This window comes from Bombus impatiens, unplaced genomic scaffold, assembly GCF_000188095.3.
Source record: "Bombus impatiens unplaced genomic scaffold, BIMP_2.2 scf_0396, whole genome shotgun sequence".
NCBI lineage: Eukaryota > Metazoa > Arthropoda > Insecta > Hymenoptera > Apidae > Bombus > Bombus impatiens.
In genome coordinates this window covers 587493-607714 of record NT_176815.1, presented here as the reverse complement: position 1 = coordinate 607714, position 20222 = coordinate 587493, and the positions used below count along the sequence as shown (strand labels likewise).

Sequence of the window (20222 nt, the reverse complement as noted above, 5' to 3'; positions counted from 1 at the left end):
GCAGGTACTCAAAAACTTTTATTACTGCGTATTAAATTTGATATTTACGTATGAAGAGCTCGGAATTAATCGAGATTACTTTTACAAATGTATGTACATAACGTGAATTGCGTTTAAATAATGGGTCATCTGATGAGAGCGTCTCTTTGTCTAAAATTTAGGAAAAAAACTGTGTTTACCATTCTCTAGTGTGATTTCTATGCTGGCCTTGCAAAATCAAAGAAAGATTATCTATATTACAAAGAGATATGTGTTATTATATTACGAGAGAGAGTGTGAGTGCGAACGAGAGAGAGATAAAATATTACTGCTATAAATATATATTTTGTATTTAATATTAATCGCCCAAATCTATCTAACAAAACTGCGAATACTATTATTCTCTGACACTATGACACGAAAGTATATATTTCTTATGACTGGTGTAAGTATTCGCATAATATTTTTTTCTTTTCTATGCACAACTGTCAACTTGAAAATCAGTGGTAATGATGTTCGCCAATAAATAAAATAATTTAAACCAACTGTTTGTAATTATTACATGTATATAAAATACTTCTTAATATAGGATTAAATATATCTATTACTGATTTTCTATCAGTTATCGTTATCATATAAAAATAGATAAAATATTTTAGTAGAATATAAAACCGATAAATATAATTTTTGCCGATAAATTTAATTAAAATTTTGCAATCGTTTTTGATATTTTTGTTATGATAAAACATATTTAAATAATCAGAAAGTTATTTTTATACGGTTTTTTAATTAATTTTCTGTCATTTATTTATTTTAAGTCGTATCAACCACTTAATCTATAGAGACAATATTTATAGTTTTTGAAGAAGATAGGTTGTATTTTTTTAAAATCTCAGTAGCTTTTGTATCTCCTTTTTGTCACTGATGCTTTTCTGCATACAATAATCGACGTCGCAATTCTTTCTTTCGGCTGAGAATGTGCTACAGAAGAAAATGAGGTGATCGATGGTTAATATGGTGTTATACAGTAACTATGTATGTACGTATGTATATACATACATATTTTACAAATTCCATTTTATTGATATCGGAGTAAATATTATCATATATGTATTGCTTTGAATATATAACATCTGAAATTCGTATTAATTAATTTCATATTAATTTTGCTAAAAAATTTTTTTTAATTAGTTATATTTTCAAAATCTCAAAATAATACATAGATATTTATTTTTCTTCTAATTATAAGAAAATACATGAAAATAAAAATTTTCTCTCCTAAGATAACTTAGTTTTAACAACAACAATAGTGGTATAATAAAAGTGATATTTTATATAAATGAATTAATCATTTCGTGAATAAAATGAATAAAATAATACAACATATTGCATGTCTTGAATAAAATTATTTAAGAATGCATTAATAGAATGAGTATTCTAGAATGAGCCTTTTTAAACGACATAATCGACTGATTTCATGCGGATACTAGCGCCACAAGTAACAAGCTCGTCCACAAAGTATGTTTATTATCGACAATGCGAAACAGACTGTAGTGGCGGAATGAAAATGGCTAATTGTCAGGTTCGTTGGTGTAGCAGGTGAGCGATCAATTATCGTTAATATCAGGACATTAGTCGCTTTGGGATGAACGGTGCGCAGTTTGTAGCGATCTGAACAGTCGAAATCAGTGAAAATTGTGTCGATTTTAATGTTGTCGAGCGGCTTAATGGATTATCTGAAGAGGTGCGCGATCGAGATTACTGCTGAAAGGCTTGTTGGCTCCTTTTTTTTCTACAGTGATAACAAGTTTTCAGTTTGTTAGATATGAGCTAGCCGGTGATCGATACTTGTCTGGACTCGCTTGCGTACGAGAATCAATAACCTCGCAGTTGACAGGAAAAAAAGAAACGGATACGACGCGGTCTCAAAAGATTGAGACACATCAGCAAAACGTAGATTAATTTATTACGTCCATTCAGAAAACATACGTCTACCCGTTGTTTCTCCCGTATCAGTAACCGCGCGGAAAAAAGTGATGCATGAAAAGTCTCGATATTACCAGGCACGTGTCTGTATTGGAGTAAGAGCTACTCTGTGTGTATGTGTGCCAGGTGCACTGTTGCATCCCTCTGATGAGAGCCATGCACCGTTTAGACCATAGCCATAATGTCATCCCGAAGGCTACTTCTTAGTAATTCACAAAGGGTTCACTCTTCCGTGAAGTACAGCGCATGGATACTTTCCAGGCAATACCTAGCACGTACCTTGCTAGAGAAATATTTGTGGTAGATCCTCGATGAATCAAGAGTATGGCTTCTGGTGCATCTTCCTTGGATAGTGCTGGAAGTAGTGGTAAGTATAGTTTTTAGTTTTCTATGTTACATGTTAATATATGTTTGTATTAGTTGTCCACTCTTATAGGTACAGATTTAAATGGAAAGTTTGATCTAATAATTTCAATGCTATTAAAAAATGATTTATTTTAATTTTAAACTCTACAGCAAAAGAAACAATAATGGAAGCAACAATATTCTATCCATATCTAAATATGGAAAAAAGACAGTCTTATGTAAACATTCATATAATATAATATTTGATATATTTATATCATTTTACAAAAATTCATTGCCAGAAAGTAGTATCAAATTTTATTTTGGACAAATAATGTAATGTATAATTTAAATACATAGTTTTATAGTTCTTAAATAAATGGAGCATTGTAGTTGTAGGTGTGTGATACTTAAAGAGTATTTATAATTTCACCTTGCAAAAAACAGTGAATCATGATGCTTACATGCGTGACATAGAGTTTCTTTCCTGGTGAAAGCTAGCTAGACCGCTGATTATATTGTTCTACCAATTGTAACAACATAGTGTATACTTGTATAAATATAGTCATTTCACTTTTATATTTATAGCGGATCATATATTATACTTACAATTACTTACATTTTTATTCATTGTTTTTTTGCAGATGGAGCACTCAATATGGGTAAGATTAATATGTGAAGAAAGTACAAATTAATGTCAATCAAATTGTGTTGTGTAACAAATTATTTTGTATCAAGAGAATTTATCTAAAATGAGCAAATTATTCATTTACTGTAGTATTCAAGTTATATTACTATCTTTCTATGTATTCTGTTAAGATGTGTGTTTAATCCAAATTATACCTTTATGTGAAGCAAATTAAAATTATATCCTTATATACAATAAATTTTGACACAAAAGCATTTAATATAAGCTATTTTCAATTTAATGCACACTTTGTTGCACTGATATTACTTTTATATGTAGAAATACACAAATTATATTTAATTGCATTGTATCTATTGTTTTGCAATTTGCATTATTGGATATAACTTGGGTGTATGGCATGCAGAAAGAGATAGTGGAGGCTATGGCAGTGTTGGCAGTCCTGTTGGTGGGCCTGAATGTCGTAGTGATTATGATGGTTTGCAAGCTCAATGTGATCAAGCCATGCATCAGCTTCAGCTACTTAGGCATAAGCACTCCGATACTATAAGACGGTTTGTCTTGGTTTTGTTTAATGTGGTATTGCTTAATTGTTTGTGATATTGTGTTTGATGTTTTGTACAAAGCAAATATAATTTAAATAATTATACATTTATTTAATGAAGTACTTTAAAATGCAGGTGTGAACATACTATGAAGGAATTGGAATACTACAGGGGACAGCATATAGCAGTCATGAATCAATTAGAGGCAACGTCACAAGAAAGTTCCGCACTGCGGGGCAAATATGGAGATTTAGTAAATGACAAGCAACGCCTAGATCGGGAAGTCCAAGCGTTGCAAAAGGAAGTGTCTGAATTAAGGTGTCAAAATCAAGAAGTTCTTGTTTCTGATGCTAGTAATAGTGACACTATGAATCAGCACTATCTATCTGCGCTTCGAAAATATGAAGCCGTTAAAGACGAGTACGATGCCCTTAGGAAACGGTACGATGATTTAATATCATCGCATTCATCGGCCGTTAATAAGGTATGTACAAAATATTAATTTACAAAATGTTGAAACATACATGCACATATTAAAATTTATTTGTAATGCAAATTTTATATATTCGGTTCAATATAGTTGGAATTATCTCAAGAAGAGGCTGCCAGGTTAAAAAAACAATATGACGAAATTGTTCAAGAACGTAATAGCGCAGTTCGTGAGCGTAATGGTTTAAAACAACAGTGTACTGCTGCCATTAGACAGTGGGATATTGCATTAAGGGAAAGAAATGAATATCGTGAAGCCTTAGCCAAAGTACAGCAACAACACGAAGAAGCAGTGAAGGAAATTAATCATGCAATGGTACTACGCATGAAAGCTAGTAAGGATATGAAACGATTAACAGAAGAAAGAAATGCTGCATTACAAGAATACAGTTTAATTATGGGCGAGCGCGATACAGTGCATAAAGAAATGGAAAAACTTGGTGATGATCTTACACAAGCATATACAAAAATCACACATTTAGAGAATCAGAATAAACAATTTATGGAAGAGGTAAATTTTCTTAAATTAGTCATTAAAAAACAATTAATTTGTTCATGTAAATAACTCAATGATAAATTTATTTTTATTAAATTTAATAATAATAATAATAATAATAATAATATGTATATATATATATCTTTATTTATTACTTAACCATTTAAATGTGCTATAAAACATGATATCAATATCAGTATAATATAATTAGAAATTACTAAGTACAATAATCGGCTCATTATTACTTTCTTCTCATAGATTTTGTATTGGTTTTAGTTATTTATACACTGCACATTACTTGCTACTATGTGTACTATTTTTAAATTAATGTTCTGTATTTTAATATCTGTTTTCTTTATTTTTAGAAAAAAGCTTTATCCTATCAAATTGAAACTTTAAGAAGAGAAATTTCATCCGCTTTGCAAGATCGAGACGATGCTTTAAAACAATGTAACGAATTACGCCAAAAGTTTGGTGATTATTCTGAAGGCTCAAACAGGGACTATAAAAATCGTATGGAATTACACTCATATAATCGTGAACGAGATAATTCGAACAAAGAAGCTGAAAGAGAAAATAACACTACAGATTACACTAAACGAGATAAGGAACGTATGGATAACTTGGATCAAGCTAACGTGGAATTGGATAAACTTCGGAAATCTGTCGATAAATTGCAAACAGAACTTGAAGAAGCCCTCCAAGAAGCAGAAGTATCAAAACGAAGAAGAGATTGGGCTTTCAGTGAAAGGGATAAAATAGTTTTAGAAAGGGAAAGTATTAGAACTCTCTGCGATAGATTAAGAAAAGAGCGTGATCGTGCTGTTTCGGAACTAGCGGGTGCTTTACGTGATTCTGATGATATTAAAAAGCAACGGAACGAAGCATCGAAAGAATTAAAGGATCTCAAAGAAAAGATAGAATCTGGTGATCATGCGTTAAGGGCAAGTCAATTTGCACAAAGCTTAGCGCATGCACATGATTCGGCGATCGATACTGATGTTAGTGACTGGGAAATTCTTACTATTCACTTGGATCTTAGTCGAGTTTGCTTAGATTCTGATCGTGATTTGGGATTGACATTAGTCGGAGGTCGTGATAATCCATATTATCCAAACGATACAGGAATTTATGTTGCTCAAGTAACATCAGGAAGTGCTGTTGATGGTAAATTAAGAGTGAATGACTGCATTATGCGAGTAAACAATGTAGATTGTACATCTGTTTTTACGCGTGTAATTATGGAAACTTTACGTACCTGTTCGGTGGGATCAGCTACATTAACGATAAGAAGACGGCGTTTAACTAGAAGGTCATTAAGGACAACGCAATTGCCTGTTGGTTCAGTTCCTCATGGTATTTCTTTGGAGCTTGGAGTATATATTTCGAAGATTTCACCGGGTAGTTTATCTGCTAAAGATGGCAACCTCGCTGTTGGAGATAGAGTTTTAAATGTATGTCTTATACATATTTTGTATTGATTTTATTTATTTATTCATCTTGAATATTAATATAGTTCTTTTTTCTATAGATTAATAGTAAACCAATGGAAGGCATTAATTCCAGCCACGAAGCGATGGCAACTTTGAATGATACAAGTACGGATGTGTTAACTATTACGACCCTGAAAGGAATACCATTGCCTTCGGCAACTAGTTCTGAAACTATGACCATTGATGGTAGCTTTGGTACTGAGAAACAAAAAATGGTGAATAGTTGTTCTCAAACAGAACAAGAAAGAATATTGTTAAAGATTCCATCAGACGATTATGAAAGAAGACACGTTGCTTCAAACTTTGGTGATAGAAGTGTTTACAAAGTTTCAAAATCCGTTAGTGGTGAAAAACCAAGTGGAATTAGCAATGCTTGGGACAATATACGAGAGAAGATTGATATAGTACGAGGACGTAAACATAGCAAAGATCGGGAGGAGAAGAAGAAACGACACCGCAACTCGAGTCCAAATACTTTTGAGCAAGAGCAAGATGCAATAGCGGAATTAGATTCAGTAATAGAGAGCTACCACAAGAAAGCGAATAATGGAGTACTGAAACGAAGTAAGCGACGCGGAACCGAAAAGGTTGAGAAAAATGGAGGTACGTGGCCGAAAGCCAGAGGTGGACCTCTGATTCAAAATGGTACTGGTACTATTTTACATCCACGTAAGACAAAAGAAAGGTTGCCCTTAAGTGTACTCCTTAATCAACCACCAAAGTATGAAAGTTATAATTATAATCGTATTTCTAATCCTATACCCTTAACCAATTTTTCCAATATGAACAATCGGCATACGGTTTATAAACCTGTAGAAAAACCATTACCAAATTTCCTTAAAACTGGACCGTTATTTAGTCAGAAATCCTTTACTCCAGTGGTGCAGTTCAAAGATATCCCGATAGATAAGAAACCAGCAACCGAATTCGAGAACACGGAAAATAGACTCAGTTCTACGCTGACACCATCTGAAACTAGCATCGATTTTTCCGTGAAGTCTGGAAATACGGGAAAAGATGTAGAATATTTCTCGAAGAAAAGAACACAAAAGTATACTCCTAGCAACGAGAGTCAAGTAGACACACTACAGCATAATAGAGTGCAATCTCAACTTTATTCCGGGGCTGGATCATCAACTTCGTCGACTAGCGGCACGAGACAGCAGTTGACTGGTAATTTTTCATTTCCTCCCTATACGCATTCGCATCCGCATCCCCATCAACAAAATTCTTTACCTTCGAGATACCCTTCCCCGCCGTCTTTGCCGTCTGCACAGTCCGGGGAGTCAATAGGACTACCCGATGCACGATCTTATTGTTTCGAACCTTCATATAGCCCCGGACCGCAAACAGGATTCGGGCATTTGCACACACCCTCTGTAGATTTGCATTACCACAAATCTCGCGCTCCACCGATTGGCACTACATACGACGTACCAGCGTACACACATGGCTACGAAGGTGGAACTTTCCCAAGAAAAAAGGAAAATCAACGTTTTCGAATACCATCAAATCCTAGTGTGACTTCAAAAAGCAGCGTGGGTAAATTATCTACGGGCAGTATAGAAAGAACTTCAGAAAGAGGCAGTCCGATGCCAACATTCCACGTGGAAGTACTTAGTCCTGGTAGCGGTAGCGGAAATAGCTCTGGTGGAACTGTCAGAGGAAGTAGTGGCAATAAACGGTCCAGCATGCCGGACTATTGCTACTCTCAACCTAGGCCAGCACCTGGAGAACTTCGCAGAGTTCACATAGACAAGTCAGTCGAACCTTTAGGTATCCAGATTTCTTGCTTAGAGAGCGGCGGTGTATTCGTTTCCACCGTTAGCGAGCACAGCTTAGCATCTCAAGTCGGTCTTCAAATCGGTGACCAGTTGCTTGAAGTCTGTGGTATCAATATGAGGAGTGCTACTTATCAACTTGCTGCCAATGTGTTACGTCAGTGCGGTAATTCCATTACGATGCTGGTGCAGTACAGTCCAGACAGTGAGTACAGTGTTTTGTTAGAAAAAGTAGAATATCCCTATCACAAGCTGCACTTTATACAAATCTTGCACCTTTCTTATTAAACGTGATCATTATTTATCATTATTGCATGGTTCTTATTTTGATATAACATCACCCTTATATGTCACTTCTTTTTGCTAGAATACAATGAGTTAGAAGAAGGCTCTGCTTCTTCGAGTTCATCAGAAGCTGGTGGTGCTGAAGGAGGTAGTCGTAGTGGATCACCCACTCCATGTAATAGCCCTGAAGCTCCTAGAAAAACAACTATTGAATCATTGGAGAGCTCAGAACCTGAACGTGACGCTTCTACTAGTTTAAGTACAATACGCGATACTTCCAATACCTTGACTATTATGCGCGAAACTTCAAATACTTTAGAACCACCTCGTACAATTCGAGAAAGAGATATCAGAAATTCTGCTTCATTGGAAGTACCAAGTACGCAACAGAGAGAACGAGAAATTAGAGCATCAGCATCTTTGGATATTAATATCAGAAAGCCGGAACTTCGTAGTTCAGCTACGTTAGATAATATGCGTAATTCCGCAACTCTTGATACATTACGTGGTACTGCTAATACTCTTACACGCGCACAGCTTAATGCAGCGACCACGTTGCAACGACAAAATGCAACTGTAAGAAGTCCGACACAAGAAGAACAAAATCGTAAAAGCCCACCACCAAGTGAACCGAGGTATCTTTTTATCGAAACAAGGAAATGTTCGAATTTAGGTATTTCCCTTGTTGGTGGTAATGGTGTCGGAATATTCGTACACTCGGTACAACCAGGTTGCCTCGCGGAAGATGCAGGATTACGTCCCGGTGACCGTATCCTGGAATATAATGGTGTTGATCTCAGACAAGCAACCGCAGAACAAGCTGCTTTAGAATTGGCTAGACCAGCAGATAAAGTAACGCTGATTGCTCAATATGTACCTGAAAGGTATAACGAAGTAAAGGATAAACCTGGAGACAGTTTTTATGTGAAGGCAATGTTCGATCGAGTAGGCGAAGTTGGAGATAGCCTACAACTTAGGTTTAGTAAAGATGATATTTTATACGTCGATAATACAATGTTTAATGGTACTCCGGGTCATTGGAGAGCTTGGATAGTTGATCAAGCTGGAAGAAGACAAACTTGTGGTATAATTCCGAGCAAATTCAAGTATGTTGGGTAAATCAAATATTGAATGAATCTCTTTTAAGATTACGTTTTATATTTCTATTATATCTCATATAATATCGTTAGGGTCGAAGAAGAACTGCTTTTACGACGTTCATTAGGCGATTTAGAAACAGATACTACTAGAAGAGGTAGCACAAGCGCAAGAAGAAGCTTTTTTCGTCGAAAGAAACATCAACGTTCTTCTAGTAGGGATAGTAAAGAATTATCACATCTTACGGGAGTAAATTTGGGTTGGTATAGTGATAGTGGAACACTAAATGAAGAAACTCTTCCAGCAAGTTATCAACGTGTTGAAAGATTGGATTGTAAATATTTGTTACATCAAATATTTATTTAATACGCAGTTATTACTACTTATCATTAACCATTATCCAATTTATCCTATCGAAATATTAAATTCGTTTTTATACTTTTATTTTTATGCAGATCCAGCTTTAAGACCTGTGTTGATCATTGGACCGTTAAGTGAGTGTGTAGTGACAAAACTATTACAAGAATTTCCAGGAGAGTTCACTAGGTGTCTCGCAGAAGCTATGCACTGTTCTCAAGCGACGCTCGAACAAGGTTTGCGCGATTCGCTTTATGTGGACTATAGAAAAAAAGGAAGCTATTTCGAGTGTACCACAGTACAAGCTGTCAAGGACATCTGTGAGAAGGTATCTTTTTTTATCCAATGCCTATACAATATTGATAACGTTATTTATAGTAAGCGTATAAACACTAGGTTAAACACCTAAAAGTAGATCATTTAAAATTTATATAATTCTGCGAATTTATTTTTATTTCTTTTTTACCTTTTATTAAAACTTTGTTGATACATATTTATTTATAGAATACTCATTGCATATTGGATGTATCAATTGCGTCGATCGAGCGACTTCATCGACATCAGATCTATCCTATAGTTTTGTTGATTAAATTTAAAAGTACCAAACAAATAAAGGAAGTCAAAGATTCCAGATACCCAAGCGATAAAGTTAGTGCGAAAGCGGCCAAGGAGATGTATGAACAAGCATTAAAATTGGAAGCTGAGTATAAACATTATATTTCTGGTAAGAATATCTATAAAATAAAAATGCAATTTTATGTCTTACTGTGAATTTGTTGCATTGTTGTTGATACGACTTTCACGCATTTCAGCTGTAATTCCAGCTGGAGTAAATGTCGCGTACATATGTACTCAAGTAAAAGCTGCAGTAGATGAAGAACAAAGCAAAGCGCTGTGGGTTCCTAGAGGACCTCCCTGACATTTAAGGGGGGGTCCCCACAAACCACAGTGGAAATCAATCTAAATTCCACCAGGGGGCCCTTACGTCGTACGATTGTAAAATTGTTACAATTTTTTTTATTTATGGTCTCTTATTTGTCACGACAGTATGCAGGAATTTCAATTTTTCTTTTCATGGTTCCATTACTACGATCTTTTTAATTATTTTTATTTAATTCCTTATTGTAATGCAATTATGCAAAGTTTTTAATATTTTTTTTTGTCTTCCTTTTTTCATTTATTTTTTACTTTGAAGTCTGATACAAATTATACAATTTATTTTAATAAGCTTTGTCATAAGTATTTTAATAAGTATTTCACTATTTCAGCAAATATTTGATGCTATTTAAACAACACTGACATTTCCTATAAAATATTACGAGATAAACAAGACTTCATATAAAACTCTTAATATTTAAACATATCATGCAGTCAACATTCATATTAAAAAAGAAGAGAAACAAACAGTACCTTTTATACGAATTCTATCTTATATTTTCAACTTTAATTTCCCTGATTTTTACTTTCTTCATGAAAATTACACTATTGATGTATTACATTTCAATATTTCACTTTTATGGAAAAAAATCAGCATAGTATAGTTTCAACATTTAATTTCCCTTAAATTAACAGACATGTGCAAGAATTATTCTTCATGCTTCATAAAAGTTGAAAACTTTGCTTGCTGCTTCGAACCTCGATCGATCATAATTTCCCAATAAGGTATGCAACAATGTGAAAATTATCTATTGCAATTGGCGTGAGACCATAAATGAATTAATGTAGCAAGTAAAAATATTCATCGTATTGTGGCCCATAAAACATTTGGTGGATAAATGTAAAGTTCATTAGTTAGTGAATAAGTCTCAGCCATTCAGTTCTTGGCTGATGTTATTAACCCCTCAGATCACTTCGTTGTACAGAATAATTTTGCGTGATTAGTATTATTGTACAGAGGACGTTATAAATTAAAGGAGGTTACTTATTTGTATATAATTTACTTATGAAACTTATGGATTATATGTTTATTAATTTTTAGTTTAGATGAATCCTTTAATTGTATGTTTAAATTTAAGTGATACTTTAGTCATTGTTTCATAAAACTGTTTATAATCCATTTGTTGCATAGCAATTGGTTTGAGGGGTTAAAATTTTAATGTTGTAGGTCGAAAAATTAAAAAATGTAAAGAAATTGAATACGGAATTGACAAAAAATGGATTGTTTTTGCCATTTTTTAAATTTGTAAATATCTGAAATGATAATAAGCAGTAGATATCCGCAACACAGAGAAACTCAATATAAAGCGCTCGTAACGAAACGTATGATGGAGTATGTTACTGCTTTTTTACTTCTGTAGTTCGAATTACTTTACGAATTTATACTGTAATGTTTTTAAATCGAGTTTAAGACGCTTTGTAAGGTGCAGTAATATTTTTGAACACATTTAAAATGCGAGTACGTATCATTATGTATCTACATTCAGAATTCAATACATATTTCTTATTGCATTTTTAAATATAAGGACGACATACATTTTTTAAATAATTTTTACTGTTATTATCTTAAAAATTATATTTAAATTGCCCTATTTCTTGCTTTCTTCTTAAACATTTTGATAAATATAGCGGGATTTTTTATATTGTTTTCAATATCTGGATGTAGATACAAGTTTCGTATATACATATTATCAGAAAAAATTAAGAGTACATTAAATGAAATAGCTAAAAGAAATAACTGTCGTAAAAGTCTAGTAACGATGCTTCGATACTTAAATACATAATCTTTTTTTTTTTTTTGTTCGAAATGAAGCCTTTCTAATTTCAAAAGAGGCTTACGTTCTTTAATGATATCGATGAATATCGAATATCAAGTTTAATAACAATTTGTACGTACAGAAAGAATCCAGTAAGAGTGGAAGACAAACAAATGAAGTTAAACATTGCTTTTTGTAAAACAGAAATTTAGTTTTCTAACAAAGACAATATTTAGGCGTAAGTTATCAAAGTGAGACCAAAAATTAAAAGAATATTATGCTAATTCATAAGGATTACAATTAAATTTATTCGTATCGTTAGCGTCGATATGCTTAATGCGGAAGTGTAGATATATACTTTTTGATACGTTGCGAAATCATCGGTACGAATTTCGTAATAAAAAAGGCTCAAAAAGAAAGAAAAAGGGAAAAAATTATGAATTATAAAAAGTGTCGTACACACTTGGCAGCTTATAATAACAAGGAATTATTGTATTTCGCACCCAAAGTAAATACTCTTTAAAAGGCTATCGTGGACAATCTAGGCGTTAAAATTAGGAATTTACTAGCGAACTAATATAACAAAATATTTTCGGGAAAGAATATTTAATTCTTATTCTTTTAATAAGTAGAGAGGATATGATAATATATGTGTGTGTACATTTATATATTGCATATATTTGTACACACATATGAATCTTGAACGTTATACATGTGTGGGGTGAAGTAAATTATTTAAATCGACAATTTTATTTATATTTTGTATGATGATATTACAAACGTACAATACTTATGAGAGTAATACATTATATTTTTTTTTATAACGATTTTATTTTTCCTAATTTATTTTGGCATTGTTCGAATTGAAAAATACAACAAATCTGTTTACTTTTTGTAAGAATGGCAGTAATTTTCTTTTCACTGTTGAATTGACGAAAGCACGATTGAGATACTTAATTCTAAAAAGAAAATAGCAAAATATTAATGTATAGATATTTTTCTTAATATATATATAGTATCTACGACAAATGTAGTGCAAAATATAACATAAGACTCAGTATGTTATGAAAACAGCACGCGTCGTTATTTAATTTATATTAAAAATAAAACTACAATGGATATTAAAAAAATATCTAAATCATAAGTCGCGCCTTGAGTAATATATTTTTTAATTAAAATTAGGTATAATGTAACTGAAGAGTAAACCGTAACTTCATAAAATTTTGTTAATTATTGCAATTGTGCCGTATTGAATAATCTTTTAAATGGAACGAAACAATAAAACTCTCACCTTACATAAGAATCTTGTATAACGGGCAAGATTCGTTTGTGGAGAGTTAAAAGGTTTGTTTTCTCCCATAGCTTGATACATCTACAACTATCCTATTTTAAAAAACAGAAACTATCGATATTTAAATTAAACATAATTTCTGTGCGGTGCAAGAGGAAAAATTAAGATAGGTCGAGGGCGAAGTGAAATGCCAAAAATAACAAAAAGAGAGAGAAAAAAAGAAAACAGTATCGAAGGAGGAGGGAGAAAAGATTAATTTTGTATTATGATTATTCTCAATCACAGCACTGTGATACATATAACATTACAGCTTTGATAACATATCAATTTCACAATCCTTCTACATTACTATTACAAATATACATACATATTTTGGGCAATACTTACATATACATAAATGTTATATATATTTAACTAAGCACTTTTACTATTTTTCATAAGCACGTGATTCTGAACCATTCAATACCCACATACATAGCACTAATGCGCGCAAATACATCCTTAATAAACGAAGGATGTATGATGTACACTTTTTTCGATAGAATTTCGAGTGGATTGAATTTGAATGAAAAATTTCAGATATTTTCCATATATTATCTAAAAATGTATAAGGATAAAACTTATAAAAGTATGTTTTTCATGAAAAATTTAAATTTATTACTTTTTAACGGACTAAAATGAAACTATAATGCAATTATATCTTTTTATTTATCTCAGATTACAAATTACTTATTTCTAATGATCATTGAACTTATGAAACAAAGAAATTTGTTATTATTTATTGTTACTATTCATTTATTCATTTGTTGTTTAATGTATTTTTAAAAGAGCGTAATTGAATTTGTCTAATGAAGGAAATAAATCAAATATGTTTGCAAGTATTATTCACTCGAAATGTTCCTAAAAATATTTGAGACGTAATTGACACACGTGCTGAGTGGTGCACTAACAAACAATTAAATGCACGATAATAGAAGCATTAATTACTGGCAATCATTGAAGCGTTTATGGTGATATATTACTTAGACAAGAAGCAAAGCCTGACGATTGGGTTTGAAAAATGCGCGATATAGATCGATGATTTATGATTCTAATAGCGATTTGTTCAAACGACAATCGCGACTAGTCTTCAATAGTATTCTATTTTCTATAACGAATTTCTCCTCGCAGTATAACTTGTATGCTCCAGCTGAAATTTTATCGTCTTAATATCATTGTGTCCGATATTATATTCGCTATTTCCCCATAGGTTTCCTATTCTATTCGTATCGCACTATTTGTTTAACCAATAACGATGTACGTAACAATTACACTGCGCATCATCACTGAAAAGAGTTTATTCTAAACTTAACTAAAAGCACGTTTGACTTTATGTTTTATTTCTTTCGTTTCTCTGATTTCATTTTGTTTCAAATATTTTCTATTAAACTCGAAGTTAACAAATTTAGATGTTTTGTTATATAAAAGTTCCTAAAAATGAAAAACTCTAATTATATTTTTTTTTTAATTAAAAAATTCAATTTCAATTAAATTTCAATTTTAACTCAGATTCAATTAAAAATGTTACTTTTGAAACGCGGAATGCTGAAATATAGAGAAACGATTTACTATAATAGGAAGTATTGTCATTGTTTGCTTTTGTCTTCCAAATTTCCACAATTGTAAATCGTTATCACCCAATCAATATGGTTATATAAATTTGATGAATATCAAAAAACAAATTACTTATCTTAAATTTGTAATTTATGAGAACATATGAGTCTACTATATTAACGATTCTAATTAAACTTCTATCATATCTGTATATTTTTCAAGTATTCTACGAGTCTTTTATCTTGTAACAAAAGTGATTATAGCTATCAAAACAAATATCAAAATTTTTAATGGATTTAAATTTATTGTCTAATCAAATACACTTAATTTGTCTGTAGCCTTTCCTCTTAATCAGCATATTTTTTGGAACAATAAAATTCTTATACTTATTGAAAAATTAGCGAATAGAGCTCGCGAATGTATAATGTAATAATATCAACTTGGTGCTGTTTATTCTTACACATTTCTTACATTAGTTTTTATACACATATATTAAGAATATTCTCTTATCAGTCAATGCGATCGTAAGCACTTGTGCATATCCTGGAACTATGATATTGGATGGTTTGAAATTTTTATATCTGTATGTGTATACACATCTTTTGTTAACATACGTATGTATTTTGATTCTTATTGAGATAATGAAGATTATTACGATTTCGGTAAATTCGAAGAGAATCTAAAGAGAATTCATTGATGAACAACAGAAAAGTTTGTTAATTGGGCATGCAAAGTGTCTTATTCGTCTCTCCTCATCGGTAGAACCGTCTTTGAATCAGAGTATTACCTCATCAGTAGTAAAATTTATTCTTCTTTTGACTAAGGAAACGTATAATATGTATAAATACAAATGTAACAATGTTGCGAGCGTAGATAAATTAGATTTGAGTATTTTTCAGTGAAGAGTATTTATCGATAATAACACTTAATTTTTATATTTAACTCTTTGATTGTGTACAGATAAAGTTTTTGTAAATTTTGAAATACTTATAGATTATATTATTATATTTTTCACGGTATAAATTTTTGATCTTTTCCATTGTTTGAAAACGTTTTTGAAGAAATGACTTTTCAAGAGGAAAACAGTGAAATGTTCAGCGATCAGAGAGTTAAGAAAAACTAAACATACAATACTGACTCTTAAAATGTACTACTTATGGCTGTTAAAAAGAAATGCGTTAATCGATTACAAAATGAATGACTACATAATATCAGGATGCAAGAAATTCAGACTAAATCAAATTTTATAAAAGTTAGATTACAGAATGACGTTTCTAGTTTTTTGATAATCACATTTCTACGTTTTTACACACACAGAGTGCATTATTGAAATGGAATTGTATACATAGTTACTAAGTGCAGATAAACCTAGACTGATTTATAAAATAATCAATCATCAAATTTGTGTCTATTTTGTCGGTGATAGAATTATGAGACATTGATCAATTTACCAATTTGAATAACCAGAAAAAGAAAACGTTGTGCTTCATAGGTTGTTGAAGTCTCCATTTACAAGCAAAAATCGGAATATATGGTTGTATCGTTTGTTTATAAACGCATTCACTGCCAAATATTTATTTAACTTTTGTTTCTTTATACTGCTAATGCATAGAGAAGGTTAAATATTTGCAATGCAATAAAAATATACGTATGAAACGTGTTATGGAGAAAAGATAGATAAATAACTTGCATCGTGGTGGGAAAATCGTCTTGTAAAAACTTATTGTTCATAAACGGATGTTTGAGTTAAGAAGAAACTCAAGAGATTTGATTGTAAATGATTTTTTGTTAAATAATATTATATTAATGCAATATTATTGAAATAATGTTAAATGATATTATTTAGTAATATTATAGTGATATAATATTATGTTTTATAAATGTATTGTATATACATATGTAGCATATTTGTGCGTAATGTATCATGGATTGTATAAAGAGAAAGTTTTCGTATTACTTTAAGTGAGCTTTAAGGATCATTTTAATTTTGATTGGTAACGCAGTTTTCCATATGCTTCCATAAAGAAAATACCGAAATCTTATTTACTCACACGAAACTCCGCACGACAAGTGCCCTTATTAAGTTATTACATCTTCAACTATTTATTATTTATAGTTAAATTCTTACATAGTCAGCAATAAACTTGTCTGTTTATTTTCAGAGTACGTGTTTTCTTGTTATCTCAGTAATTATCCAGCATGTTTGAATCGTTTTGTTTATTGCACGTAAAATACAAAGATTTTATATATTTTTACATTTTATATTTCTATTGAATTTTATATTATTTACTCATACTTATATCGTATAGATGGAGAATGGTTAACAAACTAAATGAAAGGAGGAAGAGATATTTTATTGAGAGTATTTATCAATCACTCAAAATATTTCTCGCATTTTAATTCTAATCACGAAGGTTGTAATCAAGACGTCCAATACTTACACTACTGATAAACTAATACAACGTAATGTACATTTGTATAAATCCTTCAAGTATTCGTTATTCGATCTTTCCCACCAATGTGCTTTGTATGCGTAAGCTTTAACAGTGAATGCGTGCACAATTATTAATATAATATTTTTATCGCGCTTGATAACTAACAGTGTAATACAATTATGCGATTGTAGCATCTTTTTTCTCTCTTTTTCTCTTTTTCTCTTTTTTTTTTTTTTGTTATCAGGATCGAACGGATAGGATATTTCAGAATCTGTGATCAATATATATCGACACGTATAAGCAGCATGAAATTTGCGATTATACTAAGATGCAAATATTTTTTATACGAATTGGTGTATATGCTCAGACGGTAGCCGATCGTATTTAATGTACCGAGAGACGAAATTAGTGGTAGAACTTAGTACATGGTTCGACAAATTTTCCGAATATCAAAACGTTCGATGACAGTAAATCGCAAGATTTTTATGCAATATTTATTGGAACGGTTGTTCGTTGTTATTGGAGCTAATTATTCGTTCGAATACGAAATGAATATTATACATAAGAATGGAATGTGATTAATTTTATTTCTCTATTTCTTATAGTCAACTTTAAATTTCTTGAAAAATTGTTGGCATCACATATCACGTACAATACGAAAACGTAACATAATCTTATAAAAAGTGCGATTCTGTAATGAGGAAACAATTCAACATTTTCGGAGATTTTATACGTTTACGTTATCATCTGGCAACACATCCGATATGTTGTCGTATCATCTTATACCAATTTCACAAATAGATGATACATTGATTTTACGTGTTGAAAAGAATCCGATTTACAGCGCGAGTTTTGCTTGAATTTTATCTAAAATTCAAGCTGCAGCTCAATATTTATGGCTATCAAATGTCCAATTTTACACCGTTTCCTTGAAAGAAAATAAGTCTTCCTGTGTCTATTCCTGCCACGCGTTGACTGCCCTGAAAATATTTTTTACCAAACCTTCACGATTTTTCATCACATTTGTATGCTAATGTATACGATTATAACTGCAACATTACTTTCATGGTTAGTGAAAATTATTTTTAAAATCTTTTATTAACCGTAACAACTAAGTACCATATTGATGCCAGTTAGTATTATCTGATTGTACCTAATAACAAAAAAAGAAATATCGCAATTATCAAATACGATAAAAGTTACAATAAAAATCACATGGTATGAATAAAACTGTCAATTCCTTAAGATCAGAACAATTTGTGTGGTAAAGTTTCGTACAGTGTATGAAACCGAATTATAATAAATTAAATTTTATTAAAAGATTTCGAATATACAATATGGATTCGTAGGCCTTTGGAAATCTAAACGATTAAGAAATTTGAAAAAAAGAAACAATTAAACACTACTTAATAGAATTCGAGTTTTGGAGAAACTCAATGAGAAAACAAAACGAGCTCCAATTTGATCTTAAAGATATGAATTCATGAATAACGACAGAAAGTTTTCTTATAGGCTTGCATACGGTAATAATAATAGACATCGTAATTTAAATTGTTCTCTTTTAAACGACAACAAAGTATCAAAATTAACAATAAACACAAGACTACAGTATATTGAGAAAGAAAATTCTTAAACAATCTACTATGTAATTCGTAATCTATTTATAATTACTAGCAGAATAATGAACATGGAACATGTTTTCTTTGTTTTTCATGTGACTAATTTATCGATCACTGTAGGATTCCTTGGTTACGATAACAATATATAAAAAACTGTATTGTATCATTCAATTTCCTTCGTTTCTTTTGCAATGGTTTTGATACCAAATGTTATAGCCCGTAATTTATAAATACGTATACTTCTATTTATATAAGCATCTCCTTTATATACATATAAATACATATATTGAATATATGTGTGTGTATATATATATGCGTTATATGATATGTACATACATATATTTGCAACGTGACGATACACGGACCGTCGGCGATCTTTGTAATATTATAATATATATGTATATGTGACACTCTGATTAATATGTATAATATAAGGGATGTATCGGTATTGCTGTGAAACTGTTCCAGCAACACACGAACGCCCATATAATAAATATTAACGTATCGACGTTCGTTATTCTTTGTAAGCCTTCTTTCTTGTAAAACGTACAAGTTGTCTTATGTAGGAGAGCAAGGAAATAAAGTCGATTGTAACGAAAGCTTCTTTCATCAATTCTCTTTTATTCAAGTAAGAAATTAATAGAGAGTGATTGTTTTACATATATCATTATTATTAACGCATCTACGTTATATACATATGTTTTATATAACACCCGTACGTCACTGATATCACGTTTCATCGGAAGTTTGCTTTTTTGGGGTACTTATCTTTAATATTTTATTTTTTCTGCTTTATCTCTAGAGAAATCAAATTTTTATTTCTTCTTGAAGAAATTTTTATGGCTGATTCTTGTTTCGCATGGAAATAATTTTGAATAGCTTTTCTGCCAATATTCAAAATTCTCTTCCGACATATAACATGCGATCGATTATAAAAATATTCAAACTTATGTTCAATTTTTACTGGTAAGCTTTATAGTTTAGATAAATACGTAAGCGTAATAAACACTAAAGAGGAATTAAAAAATTGTTTGGCAAAAGAATGACAGAAAATTAACATTCGTTATTTACATAAAATAATTTGTGATATA

General features: G+C 31.3%; 1 protein-coding gene across 6 annotated transcripts; it reads left to right on the top strand.

The window, feature by feature from the left end:
• The first annotated feature begins 1456 nt into the window (after positions 1–1456).
• LOC100740294 (disks large homolog 5) lies at positions 1457–19730 on the top strand. 6 transcript variants are annotated; one of them, XM_012386559.3, is made up of 14 exons: positions 1458–1578; positions 2227–2332; positions 2955–2972; positions 3363–3510; positions 3637–3985; positions 4082–4501; positions 4852–5940; positions 6018–6582; positions 6859–7965; positions 8128–9151; positions 9236–9477; positions 9599–9828; positions 10005–10224; positions 10313–19730. In XM_012386559.3, exons 2-14 carry the CDS (start codon positions 2290–2292, stop codon positions 10417–10419), a joined length of 5562 nt encoding a protein of 1853 aa, XP_012241982.1. In that variant the 5' UTR covers positions 1458–1578; positions 2227–2289; the 3' UTR covers positions 10420–19730. The 6 variants fall into 6 exon arrangements, with proteins under 6 accessions (XP_012241978.1, XP_012241982.1, XP_033177063.1 ...); XM_033321172.1 differs by having other exon boundaries at positions 6018–6624; XM_012386555.3 differs by having other exon boundaries at positions 1457–1578; positions 6018–7965.
• Positions 19731–20222: the final 492 nt, after the last annotated feature.